We start from the raw sequence: 16,917 nt of genomic DNA, 5'->3' as shown, positions 1-16,917 counted from the left end.
TGAAGGCATATGTTCTGGGTGGTTGCACTCCTTAGGAAAAAATGCACAAGATGGAAATGTAAGGGATAGGGACCACCACTGAAGCTTGGGACAGGCAGTCTGGAGAAAATCAAAAGAAGTGCCAATGATCTGGGGAGAGCACGGGCCCCGGAGCCACACTGTCTGGGGTGGAATTGGGCTCTGCTGCTAACCGCCTTTGTGACCTTATGCCTCAGTTTCCTCATCACCTCCACTGTTTCTGGAGCAGTAGGAATTCTACTCCTTTCTATCTGTCAGGCTGTTGTGCAGAATGAATGAGGTGATACGTTTAATGTACTTAAGATGGCGCTTGGTCCCAGGGCTAATATGAAAAGCATTTGGGACAGCCACATGCAGAAGAATGAGACCAGACCACTGTCTTACACCAGATACAAAAATTAATCCATAATGGATTAAAGTCTTGAATCTAAAATTTGAAACCGTAAAACTCCGAGAAGAAAACAGGTGGTTAGCTCCTTGATACTCATCTTGGCAGAGATTTTTTTTGCATTTGAAACTAAAAGCAGGGGACTTCCATGGTGGTTCCATGGCTAAGATGGCACATTCCCAATGAAGGGGGCCCAACTTCAAACCTGGTCAGGGAACCAAATCCCACTTGCCACAGCTAAGAGTTTGCATGCCACCAAAACGAAGATTGAAGATCCAACATGCTGCAACTAAGACTTGGCATAACCAAATAAACATTAAGAAAAAAACCCTAGAAGCAGAGGCAACTAAAGCAAACTCAACAAATATAACTACCGCAAAATAAAAAGCTTCTGCACAGCAAAGGAAACTATTAACAAAGTGAAAAGGCAACCTACCAACTGGGAGGAAATATTTGCAAAATCTGTATCTGCTTCCCTGGTGGCTCAGATGATACAGAATCCGCCTGCAGTGTGGGAGAGTTGGGTCCAGTCCCTGAGTGGGGAAGATCCCCAGGAGGAGGGCATGGCAACCCACTCCAGTATTCTTGCCTGGGATAGAATGACCGTGGGATCGTTAAGTGTCAGACGAGACTGAGCATACACATATCACCCAGAGGGTGCTGTGAAGCCAGTGCACAGAGCTAAGGGTGTCCTGCACCATACAAGCAGACAGTTCAGAACCCAGGCAGGCTGATGCCCAGCAGAAAGGAAAAAAGGAAGGGCGAACAGAAAACAGCCAAGCCGCTGGGACTGGTGTTGCACACGGCTCTAAGTTTCCAGTCAATGGAGAGCAGTGCTTTGTCCACGACAGCCAGCTTTGTTTGCCTTACACCAAGAACACATGCCTCAACAAGGGGCCTCGTGCAGACACGAGCAGCTTGAGGAACAGAAAAGAACTGATTTGGAAAAGTGTGTTTTCGTTTGAAACATATGTACCCACGTGATGGGGGAAAACAAGCAAAATTCATGTTTTCTGTCATCTCTTTTTCTGAAGGTGGTGCCCAGATGGCTTTCTCTCCTTTTCTGCAGGAGAATTTTTGGAGATATCATGCAGTGACGCCTCCGCCTCGCAACCTCCCAGCCCACCTTTTTCGCCAGCATTCGTGGCCTCACATGTCCGTTGGCAGCCTCCTGCCTGAGCTGCAGCTCGTTTCCCTCTTCTGCCCTGGGGGCTTCTGGAACTCTGCATCTGTGCTCTGCCAGCCTGAAGGATCGGGGTTAACCCCCACACACTCACACACCTTTCTCCTGTGAGGAGCTGTGGAGAGGGGCTCCCTGTCCCACCCCCAAGAGGACAGCCTGCCTCAAATGGTGCCCACAGCCAGCACCGGCTCCCCAGAGTACCCTTGGGTGGGCTTTCACCCCTTCCGTTTCGTTCTTTCAACCCCCACCCTCATTTCCTGGGGTCACTTCCCCAAATAAGCCTCCTGCACAAGCCCTGACTCAGACTCTGTTCTCTGAGGCAACCAAGGCCAAGACATTTATCTCCCAGGCTTTATTCTCATGGAGATATGAAATTTTGTTGGATGGAGCAAAATGGTCTTCCCAGACGCTGGGAAATTCCTTTTTAAAAAATTTTTTTGGCTGTGCCACTGGGCACGTGGAATCTTAGTTCCTTGACAAGGGAGTGAACTCACGCCGCCTGCATTGGAAGGGTAGAGTCTTAACCACTGGACCACTAAGGAACTCCTAGGAAATCTCATCATTTATTTTAAATTTTTGGAACTAAGAGAAAGACAGGGAAAGCAGTGGGCAGGGGTGGGGAGCTTTCTTTTCATAACTATGCTTTCTAAAGACTGTAGGTCTGTCTAGAAGGTATCCCTGCCCTCTGATCCCACAGGAAGTCTCGAAGGGGCCCTGAGAGCTTTGGTTCCTGGCGGAGGCTCCTTCCCCCACCGCCTTTCCTTGGTTTATTTTCTTTGGAACGTTGACCTCTGTGCATGCATGTCTGATTGCTCATGATCTGATTGCTAGGCTGATAGAGCATGTATGTAAGGCATTTACTTCCATGAGTTTGTTTAATGATTTTCTCCTCTCATTTATTTATTTTTAAGGCAACATCCAGAATTTGGGGCTTACAAAGCAAGTCCATGTTGGGGGCGGTTTTGTTCTAGCTGCCTTGACTCTCAAAATCAAGTGTGCCTTGAGGCAGTAGCACAACTTCGTGTTCATGGTCCCAGCTCCATGCTGGACTCCTCTGGTGTTCTGCGAAAAGGACGTCCTGGCTGTGATGAGCCTCTTGGCTCCACCCAGGCCTGTTGCTTTCCTGTGGCCTGAAGGGTGGGCAGCTGTGCCAAGCAGGTGGGATTTGCTTCTACAGAATGCACTTGCTTTCTCTCCTCAGGGAGCCATCTCTTCCTACTTTGTCCAGCGCTATGGGTTTCCTCCAGGATGCAAAGTGGTGGCGTTCACCGGGGACAACCCAGGTGAGTACCTCCTGGGACTTCACCCCCCCAGCAGCCTGCCTTGCTCCTTGCTGGACACTGGTGAATGCCAACCAACCTCCTGGGGAGGCCTGTCTGGCAGGCCCTCTCTCCGTGGCCACCTACCCCCATGCTGGCCTAAACTCTGACTCCTTGTACCTGCCCCGCCTTGGCCCTGGCTGTACCCACAGGAGCCACCCAGGGCTGCCCAGCAAGGTGAGAACTGATCAGTGATTGAGGAAGACAGTCAAGCCCACCCTCCCTGACCTGCCTTTTCTGTTCCAAAGGAAGCATCTCAGTTCCTCCTCTTCCTCCAGTACCCAGCATTAAGACTCTCAGGCCTCTTCTGACCTGTTGCTGTTCAGTCGCTCAGTTGTGTCCGACTCTGCGACACCGTGGACTGCAGCACGCCAGGCTTCCCTGCATTCACCGTCTTCTGGAGCTTGCTCAGACTCATGTCCATTGAGTCGGTGATGCAGACACGACTTACCCCTCATCGAAGCCTTTTGTCTCCTCTTCCTCCTCCTCTCCTCTGGGGTTTCCCGACAGGTCTCTCAAGGAAGGCCAAGTGGCCGCAGACTGCTGCCCCTCACCGCACCCCTGCGGCCCTTTTCCTGATGAGCCACCAAACCAGGGTTGATGGATAGAGTAAACACAAATAGAACAGATGCAAATACAAGACCAACCTGAATTCAGAGGAAGGTCAGATGATGAGGTAGGATGAGTGTGTCCCAGGCATTATTTGAGCTTCAGATAACAAATGCTTTTTCAGTGTGTGTCCCAAGTATTATTTCTCTGAAATGGAAATGTGACTGAGTGCCCTGTATTTTATCTGGCAACTCTATGCCAAATCGCCACCCTGTGCAGCCATTCCTGCTCTAAGAAAGCACTCCTGAGAGGTGCCTATGAAAGGACTTGGACTGCTTTGTGGGTGGAGGCAGGGGTCTGGCTTCAGCCTTTCTCCTGGCTTCCACACCCACAGCCTCCCTGTACTCGCCTCCTGCTGGTTATGCAGATGAGGATGTGGACGGCAGAAATAAAATGAAAAGAGGCACTTGTGTTTAGGAGTGGAGCTGTGTCCCTAAGAATGGAGCTGAAAGTCTTGTTAAAATGCGCTCATCGTCACCATGTGTTGTGTGTGAAGTCACTTCAGTCGTGTCTGACTCTTTGTGACCCCATGGACTGTAGCCCACCAGACTCCTCTGTCCATGGGATTCTCCGGGCATGAATACTGGAGTGGGTTGCCATTCCCTCCTCCAGGGGATCTTCCCGACCCAGGGGTTGAGCCCGTGTCCCTTATGTCTCCTGCATTGGCAAGTGGGTTCTTTACCTCTCGCGCCACCTGGGAAGCCCTTCATCATAATGATATTAAATTCCATATTTCCTGCAGTATCTATGTATACTTTTGTGACCAGGAGAAAGAAACAGTTAAGTTGCCATTACTGCTGTTTCTGTGTCCAATATAAATAACACTCATGGTGCTCCAAGGTCTGCTCTGGGCCCGTCTGCTTTGGAGCCGAGGGCACGTGAGCATGCCCCTGCCACCGTGTGGTTGCGTTGGTGTCCTCCCTGTGTCCCCTCCCGTCTAGGGTGACCACCACTCTGGCATCTGCAGGGAGCCCCCAGGAGCCAGATGAGGGCCACCCTGTCCCTGAGCAGATTCCATAGCCCTTCGCGTGGAGCCCTGTTGTCAAGGCACAAACCCAGACTCCGAGCAGGTTTTGGGGAAGGGCCCCTCGTGTTCCTTAGGGGCCTAAGATGAGGTGAGACGGAGACTGGTGGACATTGACCCAGTTCTTGCAGCAGCAAGGTGTGAAGCCTGTCCTCCTGGCGCTAATTTGAGAGGCAGCTCTGGGCTGTGATGGACGTGTTCTGGTGCCCAGGCTTCCCGGGGGGATGCCAGGCCCCCAGTTCCTGTCTACCCTGAAAGTTAAGGGGCCCAGTCTCCCTTAGAAAAGAGCAGCTGGTGCACAGTTCAGGACAGCCCTACACTTTGTGGGCCAGGTTTGTTTTCTTTTCAAAATGGAAATAACTCCATCAAGTCTCATTAGAAGAAAATCTATCTATATATATATTTTCATATTGGGATATAGTTTATTTACAATGTTGTGTTACTTTCAGATGTCCAGCAAAGTGATTTAGTTAGATATATATTTTTTTCAGAGCCTTTTCCCATATAGGTTATTACAGAGGGTTAAGTAGAGTTCCCAGTGCCTCCTTGTTGGTTGTCTATTTTATGTATATTCATGTGTGTATGTTAATTCCAACCTCCTAATTTATCCCCTCTCCCCTTTCCTGTTTGGTAACCATGAGTCTTTTTAGAAAAATGTATATTCTCAGGCCTACTCTATCAACTTGAAGAATGTCAGGGAAAATAATGGGCCTGCTTTTTTACCACTGAAGCATGAGCTTCTGGGCCTGTTTGAGAAGGAATGACAAAGAAGCAGCTTTTTCAGCCTTCCTTTGGGGCTTTGCTTTCAGGTTGAATGTTGGAAGTACGAGGCAGGTCGCCCTCAGCCAGTCCCTCCCTAAGTCTGACCTTCACTTTCCTGCCGCCTTAAGTAATGCGTTAGTCTTATGCTTTTTTCTTATATACAAGGGATGCCTCTTCATTGCAGAAGCAGATTTTAAGTACTGACAAACCAAGGGAAGAATGTAAAAAATTCATCCACTATCCCTTAATCCAGAGATAACCACAGTTAACATTTTGAGGACTTGTCCTTCTAACTTTCTTTTTCTGTGCCCATAAATACCCATTTTAATCAACCAAGGGAGTATTTTTGTGAACTTCATTCGTGGTTGTCTCGGGTTCCACTGTTCTGGCATTTACTTCGCCAGTCTCCCTCGGATGGAGGTGGGAGATGAGTTAGGAGTGGCTTTTAGCATTTAGACAGTGCAGATATTGCCCTGTCCCTTGTCCCTGCAGGATAAGCTCTGACGGTTGGGATTCCTGAGTCCAGAGCTCTGACACACTGGTGTATCAGTGAGCAGGGCAGATAAACAAGCTGCCAGGGGCCTCATGTCAAAGGGAGCGGTCAGCATAATCTTGCCCTTTCCTTCCCAGCTGAGGCGGGGGAAAGCCCCATACTCAGGCCTCGCCTTTGTCTTTCTCTGCCTTGTGGGGAGTTTGGATCCCTTCAGATGCAGCTTCTGAGCCCAAATCAGAGGCTTGGAGCACAGAAACCCCACCCTCTGGCCTTTGTTGTTGTCGTTTAGTCCCTCAGTCTGACTCTTTGTGAGCCCATGGACTGCGGCACACCAGGCCTCCCTGCCCTTCCCCATCTCCTGGAGTTTGCCCATGTTCATGGCTATTGAATCGGTGATGCCATCCAACCATCTCATTCTCTGTCGCCCTCTTCTCCTTCTGCCTTCAGTCTTTCCCAGCTTCAGGGTCTTTTTCAGTGAGTCAGTTCTTTGCATCAGGTGACCTAAGTATTGGAGCTTCAGCTTCATCATCAGCCCTTCTAGTGAGTATTCAGGGTTGATTTCTTTCAGGGTTGACTGGTTTGATCTCTTTGCTCTCTAAGGGACTCTCAAGAGTCTTCTTCAACACCACAGTGCAAAAGCATCAGTTCTTCGGTGCTCAGCCTTCTATATGGTCCAACTCTCACCTCCTGGCCTTTGGGGCATCCTTGGCCCTCATCTCATCTAGCTCCTGCCTCTCTCAGCTTGTAGGCTGGGGTTGGAGGTGGGGCTTCACTCCTATCTGAGGGAGGTGACTGGTTTGCTAAGTGGCTCCCTTGCGACCTCCAGCTAACCACAGGCTCCCCTCCTGTTCTCAGCTTCGCTGGCCGGCATGAGGCTGGAGGAAGGTGACATTGCGGTAAGGTGACCTCTCCCTCCTAGAGGCAGGGTCAGCTCCTTCTGCCCCAGGGGACGAGGGTACTGGGTGTAAGCAGTATCCTGTCAGTGGGGCATCCAGGGTCAAAAGGCAACCAAGGGAGGGGAGAGGGAGACCCAGGCCCCAGGACCTGCCCACAGCTCCTCTCTTAGAAGGTCAGTTGCCTTGCTGAGTAGACAGGTCCCCTGCCTGCCTTGACAGTGAGCACAGTGGCAGAAGGGTCAGACCTTGGGCCAGAGGACTGTGAGCCCTCCAGGCAATAAAGATATAACCCAGACCCTTCTGCTTCTAGTGGGGAACCAGTCGTCACCCGAACCATGACTTAGAGGTGGTTGTAGTAAGTTCTAGAAAAACAGCCCACGGAATTCGTGCTAGCTCGAATCCTGGGAGCTAACTTTGGATTTTGGTGTGGGAGGATCAGCAGAGGTTTCGCTGAAGAAATGGCGTTTAATCCAAGGATCTGCAGCCTGGACAGTGAAGCGAGGAGGGGGTCAGGGCAGCTGGAGTGGCAGAGACGGAGCTGCCTCACTTCCGCCTGTCTCTCTCCAGGTCAGCCTGGGCACCAGCGACACACTGTTCCTCTGGCTCCAGGAGCCCACGCCCGCCCTGGAAGGCCACATCTTCTGCAACCCTGTCGACCCCCAGCACTACATGGCGCTCCTGTGGTAGGCTGGGTGCAGGGGAGGCAGTACGGGCAGGGCTGGCACCCTGTGGAGCCCCTGGGGCATTCCACTGAGCAGGCCCTGGGGGCACCTGAGACCCCAGGGACTCACTGGGTCTTGCTGAGAGCAGAGTTGGTGTGGGGGTGGGGCAGGGGGAAGCACCCAGGACCTGAAGTCTCTCCCAAGCCCAGGTACAAATTCCATCCCCAACATCTGTATTGTGTGTGGCCTGAGGCAGACCCCAGAGCATATCTTAGCCACACTGTGCCCCTAAGTGGGAGGAACAAGAGGTTTACTTCATAGTGATGTTACGATGTATCTGGCACATGGTGGACCTTCAACCAATGGTAGTAAGGACATCCTGCCTCCTGACAGTTCTCAATGAAAGGGGTCTGTTCTGTACCTTCCAAACAGACATTTGGCGACCTGCTGGTTTTTAGCCTTTAAGCTCCAGGAACTACTGGAAAATATGTAGGTCTAGTAAATCTGGCCAGTTCCGCCCATTGTCCAGAGGGTACAATGTGCTGAAACCACAGCTCTGTCTCTCTTTGGGACTCTTTCGTGGCAACCTCTTCTGTGAACAGAGCCCCCAGGACAAGTGCATTTTCTGGTGACTCACGGGGAGGTGCACCAGGCTTGCTACTTGAGGCGGAACCTCAGATCCTTGCTGTGCACTGGCTGGGGTGGGGTCCAGCCTGACCTGTAGCCCCTCTACCTGGGACTCTTCCCCAAAACCGTGGGTCCACTTGGAACGCACCTAGCCCCTCCCTCAGGGTTGTGTGCACTTCTGCAGCTTTAAAAATGGCTCCCTGATGAGAGAGAAGATCCGCGATGAGTCTGCTTCCGGTTCCTGGAGCGAGTTCTCCAAGGCGCTGCAGTCCACGGAGATGGGGAACGGTGGAAACCTGGGTAGGCTGCTGAGGGGGCCTGTGAGGGGAACAGCTGCCCGGGAGGGGCCAAGGGAAGCCCCGACTGTCTCCACTTCTGCTCCATGGGCCCTAAAACTCGTGTGGGACCCCCCTGATCTGAGTGAGGGGGAGCGGCAGACCAGGCGGAGCTGCATCTTCTGTGCCCTGGAAGCTCCCAGCGACAGCATCAGAGATGGCAGCCACAGTGTCTGCCCTGCCCCAGTGCATCCCCACGTGCAGCTTTCTGCCCCAGAGACAAGGTCCTGTTAGGAAAAGTGCCCCGCAATGGGGCAGGCCATCTGAGCAGGGAGGGAGCATGCCTCCCTGGATCAAACCCGTGCTGGCGTTTTAGGCTTAGTTGGACAGCTAGCTGCCTTCTGGCTTGGGCTGCCAGGAGGGTGTAGGAAGAACTGTCTCCATGAAGAGCTAGCCTTGGCCTTTCCAGTTGCCCTCTGTCTTGCTGGAGAGAAGGACCTTAGAATATTCACGGGTCTCCTCCAGGGAATGGGGCGCCCAGGGAACAGGGATCTAGGGTCATTTCACTCTGCTTTTTTCCCGAAGCTGTTGAGAAGCTGATCTTTTATTTTTGACCACTGATAGCTAATCTTTTCCTGGTCTTGTTTCAGGTTTTTATTTTGATGTCATGGAAATCACCCCAGAAATTACCGGACGCCATAGGTTTAGTGCAGAAAACCATGAGGTATGTATGTTATTGTTCAGTTGGAGCTATGTCGACTCCATTTTTTACTATTAAATTTTAAAAAATGCCTATGAAATTATGCTAGCTTTAGGGACCTCGTTCATTTAATCAACTAGTGATAAAACAAATACTTGAAAACAATTTTTGATTTGAGGTGTAGTTGATTTGTAATATTGTGTTAATTTCACATGTGTAGCACAGTGGTTCACTTTTTCTTCAAATTATATTCTGAAAAAATATGTAGCCTGTATATATTTTATACGTTATTACATGATATTGAATATGATTCCCTGTGCTATACAGTAAATCTTTGTTACTTATCTATTTTATGTACAGTAGTTTGTATCTGCTAATCCCATAAGCCGGAGATTAATCCCATACAGACTGAGCCTGAGCTCTCCCTGGGTGAGTGAGGCCGTGAGCATGTGTGTGTGTGTGTGTTTGACAGGCAAAGTCAGTGGTTCAAGAACACCACTATGGGTGAGCTCCAGTGGAGGCCTGTCATGAGCATCAGATCTGGGCTATTGTTTAAAAACACACCACACACACACATACCCACAGACACACACACATACACACCACACACACACATACACACCACACACACAGACACAGACACACACACCACACACACACACACACACACACATACACACTACATACCACACACACACATACACACCACACACACACATACACACCACACACACACATACACACCACAACCACAGACACACACATACACACCATACACGCATACCACACACACATACACACCACACACACATACCACATACACAGACACACCACACATATACATACACACCACACACACAGACACACACAGACACACCACACACACATACACACAGCACACACACACACACAGCGTGAGTGGGCAATGAGAGCTCCTCACTCTGTCCACTTTCTCCCGGAGACAGGTCTCGGCATTCCCCCGGGATGTGGAGATTCGAGCACTGATCGAGGGACAGTTCATGGCCAAGAAGATTCATGCTGAGGCTCTGGGCTATCGAGTCAGTAAGTGAGCTGCCGGTGGGCTGTGTTCTGGAGTGGGGTCCAGGGGTCCTGCTCACACACCGAAGTGCTTGAGACCCTTTCTGCCTTCAGACCAGGCCTCGTGGACACTCTTAAGGCTCCATCACGGGGTCCTTGTTTTTGCAGGAGGGAAACAGAGCCTGGACCTGGTGGTGGGATGAGGTGGACTGGCCCTGTGGGCAGGCATAGACTAGGAGGTGGGTTGTTCCTGCCTCTCTGCTCTGTCACCAGTAGCCTCATCTCCTGGCCAGGAACTGTAGGATTTGAGAGATCTTTCTGTAACCCTCAGCTCCATCCTGCAGACGAAATGTACTAAGCTCGGGATCCTGAGGACACAGGCAATGCAGGTGGCAAAGGTCTGGGCAGGGGCCATCACTGAACCTTCACCTTCTGGGCACACCCCTGTCTGTGGGGCACAGCTCTGGGCATTTCAGCTTGAACAGGGAAGAGAGGGGATATAGGACCTCTGTCAGAACTGAGAGACCTCCTGTGGAGAGGACAGAACCAGGGCCGGGGGAGACCCATGGGAGGAAGGGACTTCTAAGAACTGAGCGATGGAGTGGGCAGCTTTAGGAGGTCAGTGAGTTCCCCCTACTGATGTTGCCGGAATGGTCTGGGGGAGTCTTAAGGATGTTGGACCAGCCGACCACAGAGTCCAGGATTCTGAGTTGTATTTATCCCTCAGGGCAGCAGCTGTGGTCAAGAGAAGGTCGAAACCCTTGGAATCCTCTCAGCTTGAGGGTCTCCTCATGATATTTCTACCAACAGTCCAAGTTCTATGTAATGTGTATTTTATCTCTTTGAACCTATCAGGTAAAAGGACACTTTAAAGTAGGCACTAGGTAAACCTTTTTGAAAACCTGTTAGGCAGCATCTACTAAAGCTGCGTACACACCCACCTGGCAACCTCACTTCCCGGCGGATGCAAGACAGAGATGCAGACACGTGTTCACTAAAGCCGTGCAGGAGTCCACCCCCTGTGGCCCTGTGCTTGACACCCCATGCTGGAAACAACCCAGTGTCTGTCGATGATAGGATAAATGCCTTGTGGGGTGTTCAGATGACATGATCCTACACAGAAATGAAAGTAAACCAGCCTCAACCAAGCACAGCAAAACGGACGCGTCTCACAAGTGAAAATGCTGAGCAGAAGAAACCAACCCAAAACTATGTGTGACAGATTCTGTGCACAACAGATTCAAAAGCAGACAGAAGTATCTGCTGTGGTTGGAAGTCTGGTTGATTGGTAGTTACCTTTCGGGGGGCCATGGTGCCCCTGGGGTGCTGGTGAGACCCTGTTTCATAGATTATACATGTGTCTTCAGTCGAAAACATGTCAGGCTGTCAGCTTATGGTGCATATGTGCATTTGTTAGGATGTGTACAGTTCAACATTTTTTTTTTAATTTTTAAATATTTATTTATTTGGCTGCACCAGGTCTTAGTTGCAGCATGCAGGATCTTCGTTTCATGTGGGATCCTAGTTCCCTGACCAGGGAAGGAACCTGAGCCCCCTGCATCAGAAACATGGCGTCTTAGCCATGGGACCACCAGGGAAGTCCCTCAACGATGTTTTTAAATAGAATGAATTTACTTTTATAAACCCCAATTCATGACAAACAGATGGGGAAACAGTGGAAACAGTGATAGACTTTTATTTTCTTGGGCTCCAAAATCACTGCAGATGGTGATTGCAGCGATGAAATTAAGATGCTTGCTCCTTGGAAGAAAAGTTACGACCAACCTAGATAGCATATTAAAAAGCAGAGACATTACTTGGCCAACAAAGGTCTGTCTAGACAAAGCTATGGTTTTTCCAGTGGTCAGGTATGGATGTGAGAGTTGGGCTACAAAGAAAGCTTATTGCCGAAGAATTTATGCTTTTGAACTATGGTGTTGGAGAAGACTCTTGAGAGTCCCTTGGTCTGCAAGAAGATCCAACCAGTCCACCCTAAAGGAGATCAGTCCTGAATATTCATTGGAAGGACTGATGCTGAACCTGAAGCTCCAATACTTTGGCCACCTGATGCAAAGAACTGACTCATTGGAAAAGACTCTGATGCTGGGAAAGATTGAGGACAGGAGAAGAAGGGAACAACAGAGGCTGAGATGGTTGGATGGTATCACTGACTCAATGGACATGAGTTTGAGTAGACTCCAGGTGTTGGCAATGGACAAGGAGGCCTGGTGTGCTGCAGTCCATGGGATCACAAAGAGTTGGACACGACCGAGTGACCGAACTGAACTGAACTTTTATAAACAGTCCCACTCCTCTCCATTCTTCCACCAAAAGTGTAAAAAGAAATTCCCCAAGGGTCTCCACAGGCTTCTAAGCTCCCTGAGAAGTGAGCCCAGGTGAGCAGGACAGGACTGGTGCTGAGGTGGACATAAGTGACTGGCCGGAAGGGTTCTCTGGTCATCAGCAGGGAGTACTTTGAGGGGCTGTCCCCACTGGCCCAGTATGCAGGGAGAGGCAGTGAGGGTGGGAAGGCCTTCCTGGGCTCCAGGGGACTAGTGTGATCATGTCAGCATTCCCAGCCTCTGAAGCGATTCTTGGGCAAACAGCGTAAAGTTACTTATCCTCTTAGCAAGCTTAAGGTGGTGAATCAAACCTGTCCTTCCAGCTCTGCTGAGTTCCTCTCAAAACAAGATCACATGAATGAACACGCTTGAACCTAAAAGGGCACAAGGGCTGCATGGACTGCAGGCATCATGTTCCCGGCTGAGCACCTTGCAGGATCTTAGTTCTTGGACTAGGAATTGAACCCATTCCCTGGCAATGAAAGTGCTGGGTCCTAACCACTGGACCGCCAGGGAGGTCCCTCTCATTTCTTTATTGAACAGTCATAATCTCATTTTAATAATGTCTGAGAAGAATAAAAAGACGTCTGAAGTAAAACTGGTGATCATGATAAAAGCAGGTGTCACTATTTACTGAGTGTCTACTGTGTGCCCAGCAAGGTTCCTAAGCCCTTCATCTTTATTAACAGCAATATCTCTGGGGTGGGTGTCACCCCTGCTTCCCAAAGTAGGAAACCAAGACTCAAGGTGTTGTGTCACTTGTTCCAGGCTGGCAGACCTTCTGAAACAAGCCAGTCTGGTTCTAGACTCTAGATTTTTAACCATTGGGTTACATCTGCTTTCTTTAAGGAATCCCTGTCTTACTATTTAGACACCAGGAGACATATGCACCCAGCTGGCGGGGCTAACACCATGGTTCCTTTTCAGCTTATGTTTCCATGTATATTTCATTATGTTTAGGTTGCCTTATAAGAGCACCAGAGCCTTAGGGACCTCCCTGGTGGTCCAGTGGTTCAGACTGTGCTTCCAGTGTAGGGGGCACGAGTTTGAAACTTGGTTGGGGAGCTAAGACCACACATCTCGTGTGGTACTGCCAAAAACTTTTTTTAAAAAAAGCAGCCTTATAATAGCAAGTTTTGAAAATGAGAGAAAACCACCTATAATCCCATTTCCTCTCCCTAACCGCTAGTGCAGTCTGGGAGCACTTTCTTTCCGTCCCCTTTATGAGCTTGTTTTTATAAAGCTGGAGTCCTGTTCCCGTTTTCCCTACAAAGGGTACATACAAACCCAAACTCTGCCAGAGCCTTTGTGGTGCTTTGCATCACGCCCAGCTGACTCCGCTTGCAGTCGTGAATGGAGTCTGTTTTGCTTTTCCAGCATGGAATCGCATGGGAACACCTTCCCGTGCGTCCCAGATTGTTTCTTTAGGTGGCTGTCACCCCTTCCCCTCATCTCACTCAGGCCCTGTCTTCATGGCCGAGGGTGAAGACGGGGGAGGCTGAGAGGGGCTTAGAACATTTGTTTTCAAATCCCTGCATGATAAATAAATGCCTTTTTATTGTAAAAGAGTCCCTTGACACAGGAGTGTAGGGGTAGAAGTCCTGTGAGATTCCAGAGCTCTCTCTGTTTTCCCGCCCCTCCCCTAGCTTCCACATCAGCACTTAGGCAGCCGGTGGGGAGGCGTGGGGATGGGGAGGACTAGCTCTGCCTTTGGGACGCCTGTTTCGTACCAACGCCACCTAATGCCTGGCAGGTTCTCTGTTCTGGCAGTTTATATGCCTCTGGAGGGTCACTACGCCACCTATCTTGTACTACAGGTATGGCAAGTCAGCATTTAAGGGCTTGCACAACTAGATTAGCATTGGTGTTCTCAGATTTGGGAAAACTGCCTAATTAACATTACCCTATAGTGGAATTACTCAAATTTGAATTCACCTATGAAACATACATTGGAGAAGGAAATGGCAACCCACTCCAGTGTTCTTGCTTGGAGAATCCCAGGGACGGGGCAGCCTGGTGGGCTTCTGTCTATGGGGTCACACAGAGTCGGACATGACTGAAGTGACTTAGCAGCAGCAGCTCAGTCCAGAATTTAATTTATTTACACTTCTTTCCATTTACAACTTATTTGTGGGGGAAGAGGGCATGCTTCATGGCTTGTGGGATCCCGACCAGTGATTGAACCCAGGTCCTTACCAGTGAAAGTGCCAAGTCCTGACCACTGGTCCACTGGACAATTCCCTGCATTTACCACTTTTTGTTAGCATTAAATAAACATATATATATATATATTATTTTTTTGATTCAGCGGTCTCTCGTTATAGTACAAGGGATGACCATCTCCATTTTATCCTGAAGTGGAACTATATGTCTTTTACTGGATGGAAGTCTATTATTTTTCATTGTGGAAAATATCTTGCATGTAACAGAATATATGTTTCATACAACTAACTGTAAAAACAGATTAAAAAATCAAACACCTGTTCATTGAGCGCTCTGGTTAAGAAATACAACACTGGGACTTCCCTGGTGGCTCAGTGGTGAAGAATCCAGCTGGCAATGCAGGAGACATGGGTTCGATTCCTGGTCCACTACTGAGATCTTGCGCCGCAACCCCTGAAGACTGCCTGCCCTACAGCCCATGCTCCACAACAAGTGAAACTGCCGCAATGAGAAGCCCTCACACCACAACTGGAGAAAAACCCTCACGGCAACAAAGACCTATCACAGCCAACCGTAAATAAATACACAATTTTGAAAAGTTAAAAAAAATGAAACCTCTGTCCTTGTATTACTCTGAAACAAATGACATTAAAAAAAAAGAAATGCAACATTGCCAGAACCTTAGAACCGTCCTGTGTACCCTCTTTAGTTGCATCCCCAAGAGGTGGGTGAGGCAGTGGCTTCACAAGTCCACGTGGACAGAGCCAGCTTCAGATCTTTCCCCAGGCCCCGTGTGACAAGCAAGAGGCATTGACCTGACACTAGCCCTTTGTGGCAGAAGAACTCTGCAAAACAGCCTTTTCTGCCTTGGGGAATTGTCACGGCCATTTTTTGGATTTGTTTTTTGTTTTTCCTTACAGTGCCCAAGACAAAGATTTTGGCCACTGGAGGAGCATCTCACAACAGAGACATCCTACAGGTAAGTGCTAGTAGCAAGCTCTGCACTGGGGCCTCTTCCATGTCTGATACTTCTAAGAGCAAGAGTTGCAGCAGTTAACACTGCCTCTCTTCCCACTCCTGCAGAGATGGGGAGCTTACAGCTCATTCTCTCCCAGGAAGCCAGCTCTTTACAGCTTACGTGGAGAACAGGTTCAATCTTATACTCAAATGAAATCCATTGCCCTGTCCAGCTCCACTCTCTGATCCCAGCATCGGCCTCTGGAATCACACAGAAAGTGCCTTTCTTTCACGGCAAATCTTCTGACATCTAAGGCCAGTGTTCTCGTCTTCCTCAAGGTTTCCCCCTTCCAGTTTAAACATCTCTGATTCTCTCAGCCATTTCTCTTGTTATACAGTTGCCAGACTTTGTCACTCTCTTTCCGGTCCTTCATTGTGTTAGAAATATATGACCCAAAGTGGAATCAACCTGCAGATATCTGACAACCAGGCCATCACATCACGGGGCTGTCAGTGTCTTACTGGGACACTGAGCAGTTTTAGATACAGCCTGAGGCTGCCTTAGCTGTTTGAGTAAGTATATCAACTGTTGGCGTGTGACATATTTGTCTTAGGTAAGGTTCTCTAGAAGCAGAGCCTGAAATGGGAATTCTTCTAGAAGTGATTTGTTGGGAGAGTGCTCCCAGGAGAAAGGGAGTGAGGGAATCAGGCGGGGCAGGGGAAGAAGGATAAGCAAGGATGTGGTTCTGGCTAGAGTCAGCTTCAGCTCCATCCCAGGTGGAGATGAGGTACGTGAACTCTGCTGCAGACTCGGCTCCACCTTGGAGTAAGGGGGGCAACTAGCTACCATGGGAAGAGGTGAGAATAACCTCCTGTGAGAGGGAGCCTCTGTTCAGCCAAGAGCAATTTTTTAAAATTTGATTTATTTTTTGACTGTGCCCTGCGGCATGTGGGATCCTTGTTCCCTGACCAGGGATTAAACCTGCGCTGCCTGCATTGGACGGCACAGAGTCTTAACCACTGGACTGCCAGGGGAGTTCCAAGAGCAATTCTTTTTTTTTTTTTCACTTTCACTTGCATTTATTTTTTGCAGCATTTATTCCAGGGTCATAAGTTTTTGTTTCTTCCATTTCTTCTGGAATATCTTTTACTTTTGTGCAACCTCCTCTTCTGGTTTCGGAGCAATCTCTTCTTTCTCAGTAAGGATTGTCTCAGTGGGGCAAGGAGAGCTTATGTACAGGTTGGTCTGACTGTGAAATCTGTAAGTTCTGTGTCCCGTCTTGGGGGCTTTGTTCACCTGGACGTGTTCAATGACCAGAGAATTTGCATCTAGGCCCTTCTGTTCAGTCTCACTCTCTGCCATTTTGAGCATGTGCGGTACCAAGAGCCATCCTTTTGAGAGGCAGTCATGAGCTCTTAGCCAGTACTCAAGACATGTGGGTGAGGGTGCACACCAGCCCA

General features: G+C 49.4%; 1 protein-coding gene across 3 annotated transcripts in view; it reads left to right on the top strand.

The window, feature by feature from the left end:
* Positions 1-16,917, top strand: part of XYLB (xylulokinase) — a 40,243-nt gene that overhangs the window by 14,437 nt on the left and 8,889 nt on the right. For all 3 annotated transcript variants that reach the window (XM_055414617.2, XM_055414619.2, XM_055414618.2), the window contains 7 exons: positions 2,791-2,872; positions 6,652-6,692; positions 7,260-7,375; positions 8,166-8,281; positions 8,907-8,980; positions 9,922-10,018; positions 15,420-15,478. In XM_055414617.2, the coding sequence (XP_055270592.2) occupies positions 2,791-2,872; positions 6,652-6,692; positions 7,260-7,375; positions 8,166-8,281; positions 8,907-8,980; positions 9,922-10,018; positions 15,420-15,478 (585 nt within the window). The remainder of the gene's footprint in view (positions 1-2,790; positions 2,873-6,651; positions 6,693-7,259; positions 7,376-8,165; positions 8,282-8,906; positions 8,981-9,921; positions 10,019-15,419; positions 15,479-16,917) is intronic.

This window comes from Moschus berezovskii, chromosome 24, assembly GCF_049115385.1.
Source record: "Moschus berezovskii isolate FMDL1 chromosome 24, NW_MosBer_1.0, whole genome shotgun sequence".
NCBI classification, from domain to species: Eukaryota; Metazoa; Chordata; class Mammalia; order Artiodactyla; family Moschidae; genus Moschus; species Moschus berezovskii.
This window is presented reverse-complemented; position numbering and strand designations above follow the sequence as displayed.